At 43.8% G+C, this 15002-nt stretch overlaps 1 protein-coding gene across 1 annotated transcript; it reads right to left on the reverse strand.

Moving 5' to 3' along the window:
• Positions 1-983: 983 nt before the first annotated feature.
• On the reverse strand, positions 984-6814 carry Krt33b (keratin 33B). The gene is given in 7 exon segments (NM_001008819.2): positions 984-1428; positions 2155-2375; positions 2605-2730; positions 2821-2982; positions 3786-3942; positions 4801-4883; positions 6467-6814. Coding segments are annotated over 7 exon segments (1215 nt in total). The 3' UTR covers positions 984-1310.
• Positions 6815-15002: the final 8188 nt, after the last annotated feature.

Below are 15002 nucleotides of genomic sequence, written 5' to 3' on the forward strand. Positions count from 1 at the left end.
GGACTTGGGGTCACAGCCAGCCTGTGTGACAATAAGCCAATTTCAACCACCCATCTTCAGTAAAACCCACAAAAACAGTCATATTGCTAGAGAAAAGCAAAAGAAAGAGTCATTCAATGTCCACACTGGGAAGAGAAACAAGGAGATCTAATAATGTACCCCAAGACTTTCTTTGGGGTTCTGAAGCCCAAATCTAAGTAGAGGTCTGGTATTATGCACATCTAGGTAGTGTGGGTCAAAGTGTAGTCCTACCCATTACCCATCTTTGTTTTGGTTCTACTCTTCCGCTAGAAATATATAACCTCTTCCAAGAGAGAAAATATTCCCCTCTAGCTTTAGGATCTCTCTTTTCTCAGCGTGAGATTCCTGGGGAATTCTAATTCCTAAGGCCTATGGGTCAAAGTGAAAGACACACGTGACGGTTTAGAGTTTGAGATACCTAGAGTGGGTAAATCTATAGACACAGTGCTATGGGTTCAGGCTAATGCTTGCATTATGGGTCTCCAAATTGCACACAAATCCTGCATGTGAGATGCTGAGGGTCCCTGCCCCAGCTGGTTCTAATTGGTAAACAAAGTTGCCAGCAGCCCATAGCTGGGCAGGGAGTCAGAGACGGGATGCAAGGGAATAATGGGAAGAAGAGGGATTGAGTGGTGCAATGGTGGGGAAGCGGAGGGATCAGGCTTGAGGACAGAGAAACAGAGAGACTGCCAACATGTAAGGGTCAAAGATTGTGGCCCAGGAAGGCTACAGGCCTGGGTCTGGTGGAATATAGGTTTTAGTAATAATTCAGGAATATTGGAGGGGAGAGTGTTCTGCCGTTTAGTGCGAGCCTACATGGATGCTGGCACTAACTGTGTCTGATGAACATTAGGACAGGGTTGGTTAAACTATCAAGCCCCCCTTCTGCATTCATGTGTCTTCATAAGAGTCCCACAGAGAACAAACACTGTGAAAAAAGATGAATACAAGGGAAACTCATATCTGTTTGCAAGAGGAAAATTTATTAGGTTTTTGGAAAACTGCAAGAAGGGGTAGAAGAAGCATCGAGAACCACAAAATACCTTGTGTGGCCCCTTCACAGCTCAGACCTCTTAAACCACCAGAACAGGAGCGGGGGTGATCACAGAGAAGCCCTGGATGAAGATGGCCCAGTGGGCCTGGACTCAGAGACAGACCACAGCACTAGGGCCTTTGTTCTTCTTCCAGACCATGATCCCTAAGGTGCTGGATGTGGATTCAAAGAGGCTGAGCTGATCCACCAGCTTTCTTTCTGACTTCATGCAATCCTCCTGCTGGTCTCAGGGTATTTAGCAGCCAAAGGTACCGCAGGGTCCACATCGGGGGCGTGTGACACAAGGATTTGTGACACAGGGTCCAATGGGCTTGTCACAGGCATTGGTGGTGGCACAGGGGTTGCAGGGCAGCCTAGAACACAGGATCATTACAGTCAGCATGAGAAAGTGAGTTCTTGGAAAGCAGAGTTGCCTAAAGGCAAGAAGCCCATTCCCTTATTTACAGAGCACACTTTGTTCCGTTCACTCCCTCTACAGAGTTCAGAGACAGTCATAGAAGAGAATTACAATACTAGCAATGGAGTCCAGCCTTCTGAATAACACAGGGGAGTCACTTCGACCTCTAAGCCTCTACCTCCAACCTAGAAACCGGGATTGGTGATATCCACCCCATGGATGCAAACTTTGCAAGAGAATCGTGCTTCTAAATAGGCTGCCTGAGCTGGCACGTGGCCTGATCTACTGTGTGTTGAGCCCTCTCCTTAGAGATGCTCGAATGCACTAGAAGATTGCCTTATTGGATTAAGTTCCTTCTCTCAGGTGATTTTTAACAAGAGTTTAAAAAAAAAAAACAGTGGACCTAGAGTTTTAGTTTAATCAAACAATGGTCGCCTGAGTTTTCTATCTCCTTTGCATGTCAGAACCCATCCAGGAAGACACAGCAGTCAAAGAATCGCCAATGGGGAATACAGTCACCTTGTCACTATCTTCCAGAGAGAAAAATATCTTTAGCCCAGTTAGTACTGACAAGTACCTTATACTGGTCTCTAGAGATATCCTGGTATCTGAACTTCACTTGCAAAGTCCCTGTATTGTTCTTAAGGCACTCTGAGTGTGCCTCATGGTGCCAGCAACTCACTTGCAGTCCTCGTTCTCCAGCAGACCCCTGTATGTGTTGATCTCACACTCCAGCCTGGCCCGGATGTCCAGCAGCACCTGGTACTCCTGGTTCTGACGCTCCAGGTCAGCCCGGATCTCACCAAGCTGGGACTCCACGTTGGTGATCAGGCACTGCACCTGGGATAGCTGGGAGCTGTAGCGAGCCTCACTCTCTGTCAGGGTGTTCTCCAGAGAGTTTCTCTGTGGGGAAGAAGACGAAGGCTGTTACAGAGCTGTTCCCTCTCAAGGGTCCTGCATGGCCTTCCAAAGAAGTCACAGGCTTCAAGAGATAAGAAGTGAGAGAGAGAAAGAGAAAGAGAGAAAGAGAGAAAGAGAGAAAGAGAGAGAGAGAGAGAGAGACCCCAAAGACACCCCAGTGACTCTCCTCCCCACTCCACACTGCTCAGCCGCAGGTCTGGACACTACACACCAGGTTGTGCTGGGCCTGCAGCTCGATCTCCAGGGCATTGACTGTGCGTCTCAGCTCGATGATCTCGGCCTGGCAGGACTGCAGCTGCTCTGAGCTGGACACCACCTGCTTGTTCAGCTCCTCAGTCTGCAAGAGGCAAGGGGAGGGACAGGATCAGACCCTGCCCTACAGTCCTTGGGGACTCGGTTCCTGAGTGACCATGAGCTCAATGCCCACCTGTGTGGTGAACCATTCCTCCACTTCCCGGCGGTTGGTTTCCACCAGGGCCTCGTACTGACACCTGGTCTCATTGAGCACACGGTTCAGGTCCACAGTGGGAGCAGCGTCCACCTCGACGTTGAGGCGGTCTCCAAGCTGGCAGCGCAGGGTGTTGACTTCCTGGTGGGGAAGGCAAAGCACGGACCTCAGAACTAAGGAGACCTTTGGACTTTAAGAAGCACACACAAAGCACACTTTTTAAAAGATGAATGCGAAAGGGTTTGAAAGGATGGATGTCTCTAAGAGGCAAGTTGACTGTAGACACAATTTTGAGGAAAGAGAATATTTTAACATTGACTTGAAGTTATAAAACCTGAGTCCAGTTTATGTACATCACCCCTGGTGACTCTGTCTGAGGTCCTTCCCTCATCTATGTATGAAGATTCTTGGTTAAGTTGTTGCCAATATTTCTTGGGACTCCAAGATTCTATCATTTCCTTCTGATTTTGCATTCGTTGTGTGCTAAGCCCAGTGTGACAAGCGATTTTTAATTGTTGCTACTTGAATATGAAGAAACACAGGTTAATGGTGTCCACTCATTCTGTGTCCTCTGATATCATATCCTGCCTGTTAAAACTAGTCTCCCATGTTTTCCCCATCCATTTATCTACACACCCAACCATCCATCTACTAGCTTGGAGTCCATTCACCTAGACTTCGCAAAGCACAAAAACACTCTCTTTTCTAAACTTCACCATTGATTTCAAAACTATTCAGAAAACAACAAAATTCGTGTGAGTCTAGGGCCATACTTCTTCCTGGGAAAGAGATCAGCTTGGGCCTATCACTCAATCATCTCTCAGCTTTCCTTTGAGCAACTAAGAAAGACGTTGCTTTAATCTAGCCCACCAAGGCTTCCCTTCCCCTGCTCAGGAATCGTGGTACCCTCAGTATTGAGATGTTGGTAGCTGGGACTTTCTTACCTCCTCGTGGTTCTGCTTGAGACACAGCAGCTCCTGCTTCAGGGACTCCACCTGAGCCTCCAGGTCAGACTTGCACAGAGTCAGCTCGTCCAGGATCCTGCGCAGGCCGTTGATATCTGACTCCACCAGCTGCCTCAGAGACAGCTCCGACTCATACCTGCACACATAGACAAGGCAGAAGGCATCAAAGAGGAAACATTTCTGTTTGGATAACCTGGTCAAACTCGTCCTACTCTGAGGCCAGTCCATTTTAAGTGTTGTAAAAGAACAGCATCACTGTGGTAAGTTGGGTGTCCTGTCTGTGTGTGGTTCCATTCACATTCACTACAATTGTCCTAGGAATCCACTCACAAGTTGCTGTCAAGGAAGCATAGCCTTCACCTTCTTGAATTGCTACCCTTCCTTGTTCTACTACAACATATCTCCCTTCCTTTCCAACTACACTGAGAGTCATGAAATTCAAAGTCCCTCAGATAGAGCCTTGCCATTAAACGGCTGGGGATGGATTCATTACCCTCCCTGAGCCTTGTTTGTAAAATGAAGACAGAACTAAAACTTCATCGTGTTGGCCTGAAGATGAAGGAGCTATATGAGTGAAATCCTATTATTAACTCTATAAAATATCAAAATAGTATTATGAGCACAATCATACCTGAAAATACTGATAATTCACTGAAAAAGGGGGGCTTTTGCCTTCTATTTTTTATGGCTTAATTCTCCTTTTGGTTGCATTGGTAACAACTAATGTGTATGGTAAGGCCAATATGAAAGTTGCTTTTAAAGTCAGAGTGTTGAGTTCAAAAGGGTAAAGAATGAATGGTCTCTTACACTTCTTCAAGCTGAACTTGAAGCACAGACCCCTCAGCTCTCAGTGAAGAGTCCTTGGCTTTTAATCTAACTTTAACCCAAGTCGCAAGAGCACTTGTGAGCTCTCTGGCACATCCTCAGAACAAAGAGCCATCACTTTGCAATTCACCCTCTCCTTGGGCTGTTCTGGTCACTACGGGTGTCTTACTTGGTCCTGAAGTCATCAGCAGCCAGCTTGGCGTTGTCGATCTGCACCACCAGCCTGGCGTTCTCGGACTTGCCACAGAGAATCTGCAGAGGATTGATTGTGACATGAGATACATTATTTCTTCCCAATTGCTCCCATATCCTTTCAGATCTTCCCATCGGTGGTAAAGCAGGCCTCAAAGTGCTGGGATAGAATGTAACACGGATGCCGGAAAGGAAGCGTGTGGTTTGAATGCCAGTGTTCTTTCACCCACAGCCAATGAGTGCAGTCATGATTTCCACTCTTCTAGGGCTGTCTCTAGACTTCCTGTAGAAACTGAGTCTGCTGGGTGATCAAGCCTCAGGTCATGTGACCAGTGTTCCCTCTACACTTAGAAGGGAGAGCATCCCTGGGATACTAAAATTAGGCACATCCCAGACATACAGGATGAATTCCTTATCCTCTCACACCTCCTCTGTTGGAATCCTGCTGCCCCCTGTCCACACCTCCCATGTACACTTTTCCCACAGCAGGGCTTTGCTGTGCTTGCTCTCCCCCAGATCTCTCTACCCTACTAGGCTGTGCTCGCCCGCTGATGCGAGAATCTCTTACTCAGCATTTTACCCCTGACCCCAACCCTAGAACTTTGCCTAATGCTCACCAAATGTGAGTTAAACAAATAAGGACACTCCAATCATACTACTCCTTTCTGACGTTTACTTTGTCAGGACTATAGGGCGGTGGACAGATAGTTCCCTCCAGGAACCAATGGCTTACACAATCTGATATAAACTCCTACTCGTTGGGGTCTGGGAGACAGTTCCGTTGGTAAAGTGCTTGCTTTGCAAAATGAGGGCCCAAGTTCACTCCCTAGAACTAAAGTTTAAAAAAAAAATGTATAATCCCAATCAGAGCCCTGTGGCTTGACAGCCAGCCTACTTGACAAGTTCAAGCCAATGGGTCTCTCTGTTTCAGAAAAAAAAAATTGGTGGACAACACTTAGGACTGACATTAGGCTATCCTCTGACCTACACACACACACACACACACACACACACACACACACACACACACACACACCAATCCCTGCTTGTCATTCAAACTCCACTCTGATACCGACATTTTGCGAAGCCTCCCATATCCCACCTTTATGTGGGCTCTACTCCTGTCTGTCCTGTATGCCATTTGCCTACATAGTGTCCTAGTGAATGGTGTGTGTGTGTTAGTGTGTGTGTGTGTGTGTGTGTGTGTGTGTGTGTGTGTGTGTTAGTGGAGCTCCTGGTTTACCAAAACTGTCTTTTACTATACTTGCTACAAGTTTAAAATGCTTTAACTATTTGAGGACTCGTATAGAAATCCTTTAGCTCGAAAAGCTAACTCAGGTGCATAGTACTTTTTAATGTTATAATTGGTCCTAGAGCAAGAAAGAAACATCATAAGAAACTTTTTTTTTTAATGACTTATTCTAGTTTGGGACAAGCATGTTAGGATACTCTGGCTAATTGGGCACTAATGCTGAATCCAGATAATTCCATTACCGTGATTGACTCACAAATGGATTTCCAAAACCTTCTCACTTCAGACCCGGGATAGGCCAACATTATCTGTAAACACCCTCAGCCCTGTTCAGACAGCACTATGCTCAACTTGAATAAATAAACTGTCACTACGATGCCCACCCCCTCACCTTCTGCTGCAGCTCCTCAATGGTCCTGAAGTAGGCCTGGTAGGCGGGGCACACCAGGGGGTCCTGCTGCTGGCTCCTCTCCTGGATCCTGCTTTCCAGCTCTGCATTCTCTCTCTCCAGCTGCCTCACCTTCTCCAGGTAGGAGGCCAGGCGGTCATTCAGGAACTGCATGGTCTCCTTCTCATTGCCATTGAAGGAGCCCTCACAGAACCAATTGCAGTTGCCCACATTGGCGGGGATGTTGCAGGCTCCGGGCAGGGTGCAGCCATGGCAGCTGGGGGGCACGCAGGGCCTGGAGGAGCAGCTGGTGCGGCAGCTCAGGGCGGGCAGGCAGCAGTTGTATGACATGGTGCTGGAGGGAGCAGATTTACAAGAGTCAGCTTCTAGGCCTGATATCCTGTGTCTGGTATAAGACCTGGTCCTCTTTGGAGCTTTATATCCTGTCAGTGGTGGGTGTGGTGACCACGTAAAACATTACCCTCCTTTTGCGCCCATTACCAATTTCCCATTTGTTATTTAGCCACCTCACATGAGTCCTTTGGCTCATAAAATGTTTTACTTTGGCTTCTTGCTATGTCAGGACTCCTCGCCTAATCATGCTGGTTAGTGCAGAAAGAGCTTCATGGTTTGGCTTCAAAGTAACCAACTTTGCCAACTGTAGCACTTGTTCGCTGGCCATTAAGTTACGGTGGCTTCTGGCCCTAGATCTGGAGTGCTTCTGATTGCTTTCTCCTAAGCTTTGGAAAGCTCTGTGCCTTGTTCAGCTCATCCCTAGTGAAGAGTCTGTGAGGAAACTGTCTGAGCATCTCCTTGGAAACCCAAATGGTTGGTAGCGAATCCCAAAAGCTAACATCAGAAAACACAATCCAGCTCAGTATCATATCATCCAAGTGGGTAGAGACGATGTTAACCTCTTCCTACAGGGAGTCTTTGGGGCTTCATCTGTGCCATCGTGTCCACATAGGGATACTTCGAGGGTAGTTATTGCACACAGTGTAATACAGTATCTGCCTGCATATACCCTGGCTGTAATCGGCTTCTACTTGCCTGAGTGCCCACTTTGCACCAGACACTGAGTTCTCTAGATACCTCATATCCATCAATTCCTTTGGGAACCACAGAACCCTCTAAGAGTTTGTAAGGTAGCTTTGGAGTTTTCTCAAGATCCTACAGGACCACCAGGATGGAACCAAGATCGAAAGCAGACTTCCCTAATTCTGGTGGTCCTATTCTCACTGTCCCATGACACTCTGTCGCTTCCAAGACCTTTACTATAGATGGATAAGCTGACTGAATTCAGTTGAACCCAGCCTTTGCCTGGCGGCGTTTCTCCCATCCCCCACCTTCCCAACCAGAATGAACCAAGAAACAAATCTATTCTTCTTTTTTTAAGAATCCAAGTCATTTCTATTCTAATGAAAACTTACTTACCAAGACCACATTATTCCCACTAGAAGTTGAAAAGAAAGAAAGAAAAAGCCCTAGTCAATCTAGTGTAGAAATCCCTCAGCCTAGCTCTCCCAAGAATCTCAAAGCCAACACATTTGCACACAATAAGGTGACATCTCATGGCTGTCGGAACATTTCAGCCAACTCATCCTCTGCCTTCATGCTGCTATTACAGGTGGAGCTTTCAATCAGAGATTTCATATCTAATAGATCAGCATCCCAAATACAAAAGGTATTTCTTAATGTTCTCCTCTCCCTCCTTCTCTCTCTCTCTATCCTCCTCCTTCCCCTTTTTGTCCTCCTCCTCCTCCTCCTCCTCCTCCTCCTCCTCCTTCTTGAAAATCATGCTACCTCCTATCACATGGTTACCACTCAGGCCATTCTTCAAATGTGTGCCGGGACCATACTCTTTTTCCATTATTCTCAGGAAAGGCAATTCTACATATTTTAAGGCTGTTTACATTTGTGGGGCCAGCCAAACGTTATCTGAAACTAATCCTATTGAGTAAGGAAAACATCCACACTGAGTATTTGTTTAATGGGTCGGGAACAAGTCGAGACTGTAAAACGATAAGGTGCGCGTTCCTCGGTGATTCTGGAAGTCATTTCCAAGGAAGGGCTAGCTCCAAGAAAACACGCTTTAAGTGAACGGGTGGTCTTTTCAGGCTAATGCTAGGTACTCACAGTCTCTGTCTGCCTTCCTGACTCTTCTTGTAAAATGGTTCTACTGTGACATGTGGACCAAGTGTCTTTAAAGGCAGCAGCAAGCTGATCTAAGTCCAACTGAATGAACTCACACAACCCAGAGCATATGTGAAATCATTATATTTAATTTCTCCCATCCTTCTCTTTTTCTTCATCATGAGCCTCAAAAGAGAAAATTAATGAGTAAAAAAGGAATCATTTGTTGTAAATGAGAAAATACATCCATGAAGGTTAACTGTTACTATAGTTTCCACCTTGGTCAGAGCATAATAATCTGTGGAAAAGATTATTGTATGTTCAAAAGGATACGGTAGAATTAGAAAAAGAGACTCCTGAGTGGAAAATATATATGTAAATATATAAATACTGTATTGAGATATATTATACGTTTTATATATTATGTATTATATATGTGGCTGGAAGGATGATGATCTGTTAAGAAAAGAAAAATATTTGTTTCCTAGGAATTCTTAGAAATAAGTGCTTCTCACCTATCCTGTTTACTGTCTATACTGTGTGTTCTCAACTTTATATAAATGATGATATTGTCTCTTGACAATGATCCTTCAATAAGCACGATGGGCAGACAAAATCCCAACAACCAGAAAGGTTTTATAGTTACCTGTATCATTGTGTCAGACGCTGTGGCTGAGGCTTCTGGTCTCAAGATGTGAGCTAACGACATTTGAGGTTTAAGGACACTATTCATTACAGAAGCCAAGGCTATTTCCATGTCAGAGATCACACACAAACTCAGAAGTAGTATTTAACCACAGAGTGAAGTCAGGGCAAGTCTTTGTCTGGAGACACCCTCCCTGTCTTTAAAGTCAAGAGGAAACCTCCCTTCTCTTTCCCAAAGTCATGTTTATGGTGGCCAGAATTTACTGTTTGAAATTCACATCAGGACATATCATATTTCTTTTGAAAATGTTAGATAATGTATTGGACTCCTCACACAGATTTATTACATGTGGCTGTACACAGGGAGCAGTTCAAGGTCATGAATGGAATCACTGGACAAGCAAGATTTCTCATATCAAAAAGGGTTCCTAGTCGAGAAGTACCAAGTCCACTCGTGCTTCTCTTCACCCTAGGATAGAAGAATGGGCAGCAGTTCCAAACAACGCAACTTCATGATGTTTTAAAATTGTATATATTTATTGTCATTATGGGCCTGCATGAGTGTAGGCACACAAACATGCCAAAATCAGACACATTTCAGTAGCCATTTCTCCCCTTCTACCTCTGCATGGATTCCAGAGGTCCAACTCGAGGCATCAGGCTTCCATGGCGATCACTTCACCACAGCTGAACAATCACATCAGCCCTAACAATGATTTTACTCTACCTGGGGATGGTGAGATTAGGGGAACACGCAGAGCACGGATTGAAATCTGATGTGTAGAATGCTCTACATGTCAAGGGAAAGAGCAAATGCTAACACAGGATTGGGTGTGTTTGTTGTTTGTTTGTGGTTTCGTTGTGTTTTGGTTTTTAGCAAATCAAGAGGCTTGAGTGCAAATGTACAGCAAACCCTCGCATTACAACCACTGTCTGGTTCATTATTTGAGGTGACCTTGAAGGAGTTATGAGAATGCTGCTTCTTCCCCAGCATCCTACAGACTGTCTCTTCATAGTCACCAGTGAACACCCTATTTTCATATCCAAGCTGACTCTCCTCTTTCTTGATCTGTTGACCAGCCCCCTCAGTGAAACTCTTAACTTCTTTTGGCTTCCATGTCACCTCAGCTGCTCCTCCATTTTCCTCTCCAATTGCTGCACCCAGGTGTCCTCAGAGATCTGGAAAAACAAGCTATGAACCTCATGTTGGGGATTTTTGAAGCACACCGTGTCAACTCTGTCATTTCTGTCAGTTGTCCCCTAGGCTCTTTTTGTAGTCTATCTGCTTCCCTTCAGTGGTCTTAACTCTTACATCCATAACTACAACTCTTAAATATCTCTCAAACAAATCCAGCCATTCTTTCGAAGCTCTCTATATCAGCATTGTTTTATTTCAGGAAGCCCCAAAACTTCAGACCCAGGGGTCTAGAGAGTTGGGTCAATAGTTAAGAGCACTTATTGCTCTTGCAAAGGACCTGGATTTTTTTCCAGCATGCACATGACAACTCACAATCATCCTTCTAAAATTGCAATCCAAGGGGATCCAATATCCTCTTCTGACCTCCCTGGACAGCAGGTACACCACACACACACACACACACACACACACACACACACACACACACACACATTGCCTATATATGCATGTCAGCTAAATATTCAAACATATAAAATAAAATAAACAAATCAGTTTTTAAAAGAGGAGATTATGTTAGACCCACAGTAGGAGTTTGTAATGATAATTTTATGTGTCAACTTGACTTGGGTGAGGGATGCTAAATAACTGATTAAGGCTACTCCTGGATGGATTTATGAAGAGTTTCCGGGGGGGGATTATATTGAAGATCATTTTTTACCAATATAGATGGGCATCATCTAAACAACTGAGGGCTCAAAGAAAAAATATAGTAAGGATGTTGGAATCACTCTTCTTTCTTGAGCTATGGCACCAGTCTAATCCTGACCTCAGACATTTATACCTTCTAACCTTGTTACCTGGTCCATCATCTCTTTTGATTCTCGAGCCTTCAGGCTTAAGATGGAGCTACACAAATGCCTTTCCTGGGCCATCAGCTTAAAGAGTACAGAATCCTCAGTCTCCATAATGATATGAGCCAATCCTCCATAATATTTTCTATATATCTATTTGTCTTAAATAAAAGATAAATACATGCATTGGTAGATGGATAAATAGATGATAGATAAATGATAGATCTAGTGATTTGAGTTCTCTAGAGATCCTGTTGGTTAGTTTATCTAGAGAACCCTAATAGTGTTCAACCAGTATGATTTCTTCCTATCTTTTTTTCATTTTTTCCTCATCTCCAATCAGTTTTCCATATGGTAGAGGAGTCCTCCAAACTCCAGCATCCCCTCCCCAACCCACCCATCTCAGTTCCTGGTTTCTCTCAGCAGCTTCCTAAAATGTCTTCCTTGTACAGCAACCCAAGTCTACAAGCTTCCAGGTCCCATTACAAGTCAGCCTGTCCGCAGTTGCCAGATATATCACATGGCAACTTCCCTTGCAAGAAAATCTCATAGATAAACATTCAAAGCACTGTCTATTGCAATCTACAAAGCTGTCAAGCAGTTTCACCTGACTGTCACAATTCTGTTACATTCTAAGTTAGAAAATAAACCATCAAATTATAAAAACTCCTCCCAATTCCTCATTTCCCTATCAGACAAACGTAATCCTTAGAAAAACTTTCCCTCCTCTTGAACCTACACACTGCCATCTGTCCAAACATGTGCTATCAAATTTTATTTCAGAATTATGCTAATATGTATGAAGAGTTGATTGAAGTCAGAACTGTGGGAGGTACATAAAGTTTTAATAATCTTATCGTGACTCCTCACCACTGTAACTCTTCCTTATTCATTCCACTCACAGAATGGAGTTTACACTCTGATTTGATTAGAAGATGATTCTTTTGCAATTGAAGGGCCTGCAGTCAACAAGACAGCAGATGAATTCTATATGTAATGAACAGGTTTCCAAAGCACCCAATGGGCATTATCTTGTTCTGAGTCTTTTCTTATCATTCTCTCACACTTCTGATATTTGTAAGTCTTTATTTTTATCTCCCTTGAGCCATCTTGCTGTTCGTCAATTATGTCCGTCTCTTTGTGTCACACAGTCCGGGCTGTAAACATTGCTATGAGTCAGGAATGGAGTATGTTTGTAGGGTTTCTGTTTTTCTGACATAATGTTTGGCATACAACAATAGATAATTGGTTGCATTTGTGTCAGTTGGAAAGCAATAAATGAAATAATAACTGAATACCTAACAATTAGAGATTGTTAACCTAAAAATTCAAAGATGGGGCAAAGGGGCAAAGACATGAGAATTGTGTGTTGAGAGAGACAGTGAAGACTGGTCTTCCTTAGAATTATAGGCTATGGAATACGAAGAGTTCATGCTGGGCATAATGATGCAGGCTTTGGGCCAGTACTAGGGAGGCAAAGGCATGTAGATAGATCTCTTTGAGTTTAAGCCCCTGCATGATCCACAGATCAAGTTCCAGGCTACCCTGTCTTAAAGAGAGAGAAAGGTGAAATACAATGATTTCATTTTTAAAGTTGGGTACACAAATTAATAACCACAGTGGTATCTGTGTACAGGAAATATATATATATATATATATATATATATATATCCATATCCACAGGTATACAGCTCATGATTTGACCTGTTTCTACATGTACACTTTCCCATTCATCACTGCTATATCCATTGTTGTTGGTATGACTCAGAATTTAAGTTACCAACACATGTGTGTTACCACTGATTACTTTGCATGACTAGCCTGTGAAGTCTGTGATGCATTCATGTGATTCTCAAGTAAGTCCCTTTAAAGATGTAAATTTCAAAAAGAAATTGTTGGGCCTAGAGAGAGGGTTCTGCAGTTAAGAGCACTTAATGCTTCTGCAGGGGACCTGGGTTCTGTTCCTTGCAGCTCATAAAGGTCTGTAACTTCAGTTACAGGGAATCTGATAGCCTCTTCTGGCTTCTGTGGGCACGAGTGGGCATAGGTGTGGTGTGTGTGTGTGTGTGTGTGTGTGTGTGTGTGTGTGTGTGTGTGTGTGTACAGGCTCAAATGTAGGCCAAATACTCAAACACATGAAATGAAATGAAATTTAAAAAAAAATTGTTGATTTGAGAAAGGTTTGGAGAACAAAACTGCCTTGAAGAGAGGAAAAAGGCAGTATCTTAGAGCAATGCCAAATATAAATATAATGGGTAGCAATATGACTTATTGGTTTAGTTAATTTCCCTTTGACATAACGGGATGATCTGAGCAATGAATGAGTGGTGGTTATTGTTGCTTTTCTTTGGATGGTGTTTTGTTTTTTGGTTTTTGGTTTTTGGTTTTTGGTTTTTTTTTTTGAGGGCTTTTTGTTTTGGGGGGTTGTTGTTGTTTTGGGGTTTTTTTTGGTGTTTTGGGTTTTTTGGGGTTGTTGTTGTTGTTGCTGTTGTTTGTTTTTTAGTGTAAGCCTCCTCTAGCAAAATTTTACTTAACTCTCAAATACATGTCCTTACGAAATTAATATACTTTCATTTACCTTTGGACAAATAAACATTTGAAATCTAAAACAAAGGCAATTTCTTAGGCATAACAAGTTGATAACAAGACAAACCTGCTTACCAATTAGTCCCGTCAGGCTTGGTTGTCAGACTAACTTTGATTCAGCTGATTGAATTGTCCTTCTCATTCATTGGCTCTTTCCTTCTTTACCTGTGTCTAGCTTGTTTTCTCTCTGCAAATTGCCTCTGTACAACTATCCTGGTATAACTGCTTCCTTCTCTCGCTCCTTCCTTTTCTCTCTCTCTCTGTACTGCTCTCTTAAGTTGCTTCCCCTTCCTCTCTCTTCTCATGGGCATATCCTATTCTGTCCGATCTTTCTCTGATTCGTCCCTTTGTCTGCCACTCAATTAGACAGCACTTTCAAACATGGGTGCTTCCCTCTACAAAGCAACTTCACCTCCGTTGTTTGGGATTAAAGATGTGTACTAAGGATGTGTCTGTGTTCCAGCCAGGGGGATTAAAGGTGTGTGCTAAAGCCTGAGCCACACCATGAACAGAAACAGGGATTTTTCAATGAATAATATAATCTCAAGGTTCATTGTGAGCAAATATCCTGCAACACTTGGTGGAGTGGAGAGACATGAATGGAAACGTTTTCATGAGTAACTGACAACATGGAACTGGAACCAAGACTTGTTATAACAATAAGGATAGAAAACAGCGAACAGCTTTGATGGAGAGGAAGGGAAACTCAGTTACCCTTCAGAGTGAGAGAGAGAGACTTCCCTCTAACCTCTGGAGAAAGGCTTCAAGACTTTAATCAAGAGAGATAGCTTGAAGTAAAAGAGAACGAGAGAGATCCACCATGGACACTGTGGTGGGGGAGGGAATCTGAAGGAAAGGGGGACCTTCAAAGAAACCCCTAAACAAAAGGAGCAGATGGGTTACAAAGCCAAAGCAGATGGGTTCACATACTTTAAGAGCAAGATGCCTATTGTGGATGACAATTGGAGAAACTTGAGGGATAGGGGAGCCTCAGAATAGTCAAGGGCCCTGAAGCCACAACAAAAATGGGCTTGGGTGTTCATGGCCAAGTTTTTCAGCACGGCCCGCCCTTGCTGAGAGTCCACCCATACGGAAAGCACCTCTCCCTGCCCCTCAAGGTTTCCCTTTGAGCCTAATAGCTAGGTCAGTCATTTGATCCATTTAACCACCCTGCTAGTTCGAGGTA

Source organism: Rattus norvegicus, chromosome 10, assembly GCF_021556685.1.
Source record: "Rattus norvegicus strain SHRSP/BbbUtx chromosome 10, alternate assembly SHRSP_T2T, whole genome shotgun sequence".
NCBI lineage: Eukaryota > Metazoa > Chordata > Mammalia > Rodentia > Muridae > Rattus > Rattus norvegicus.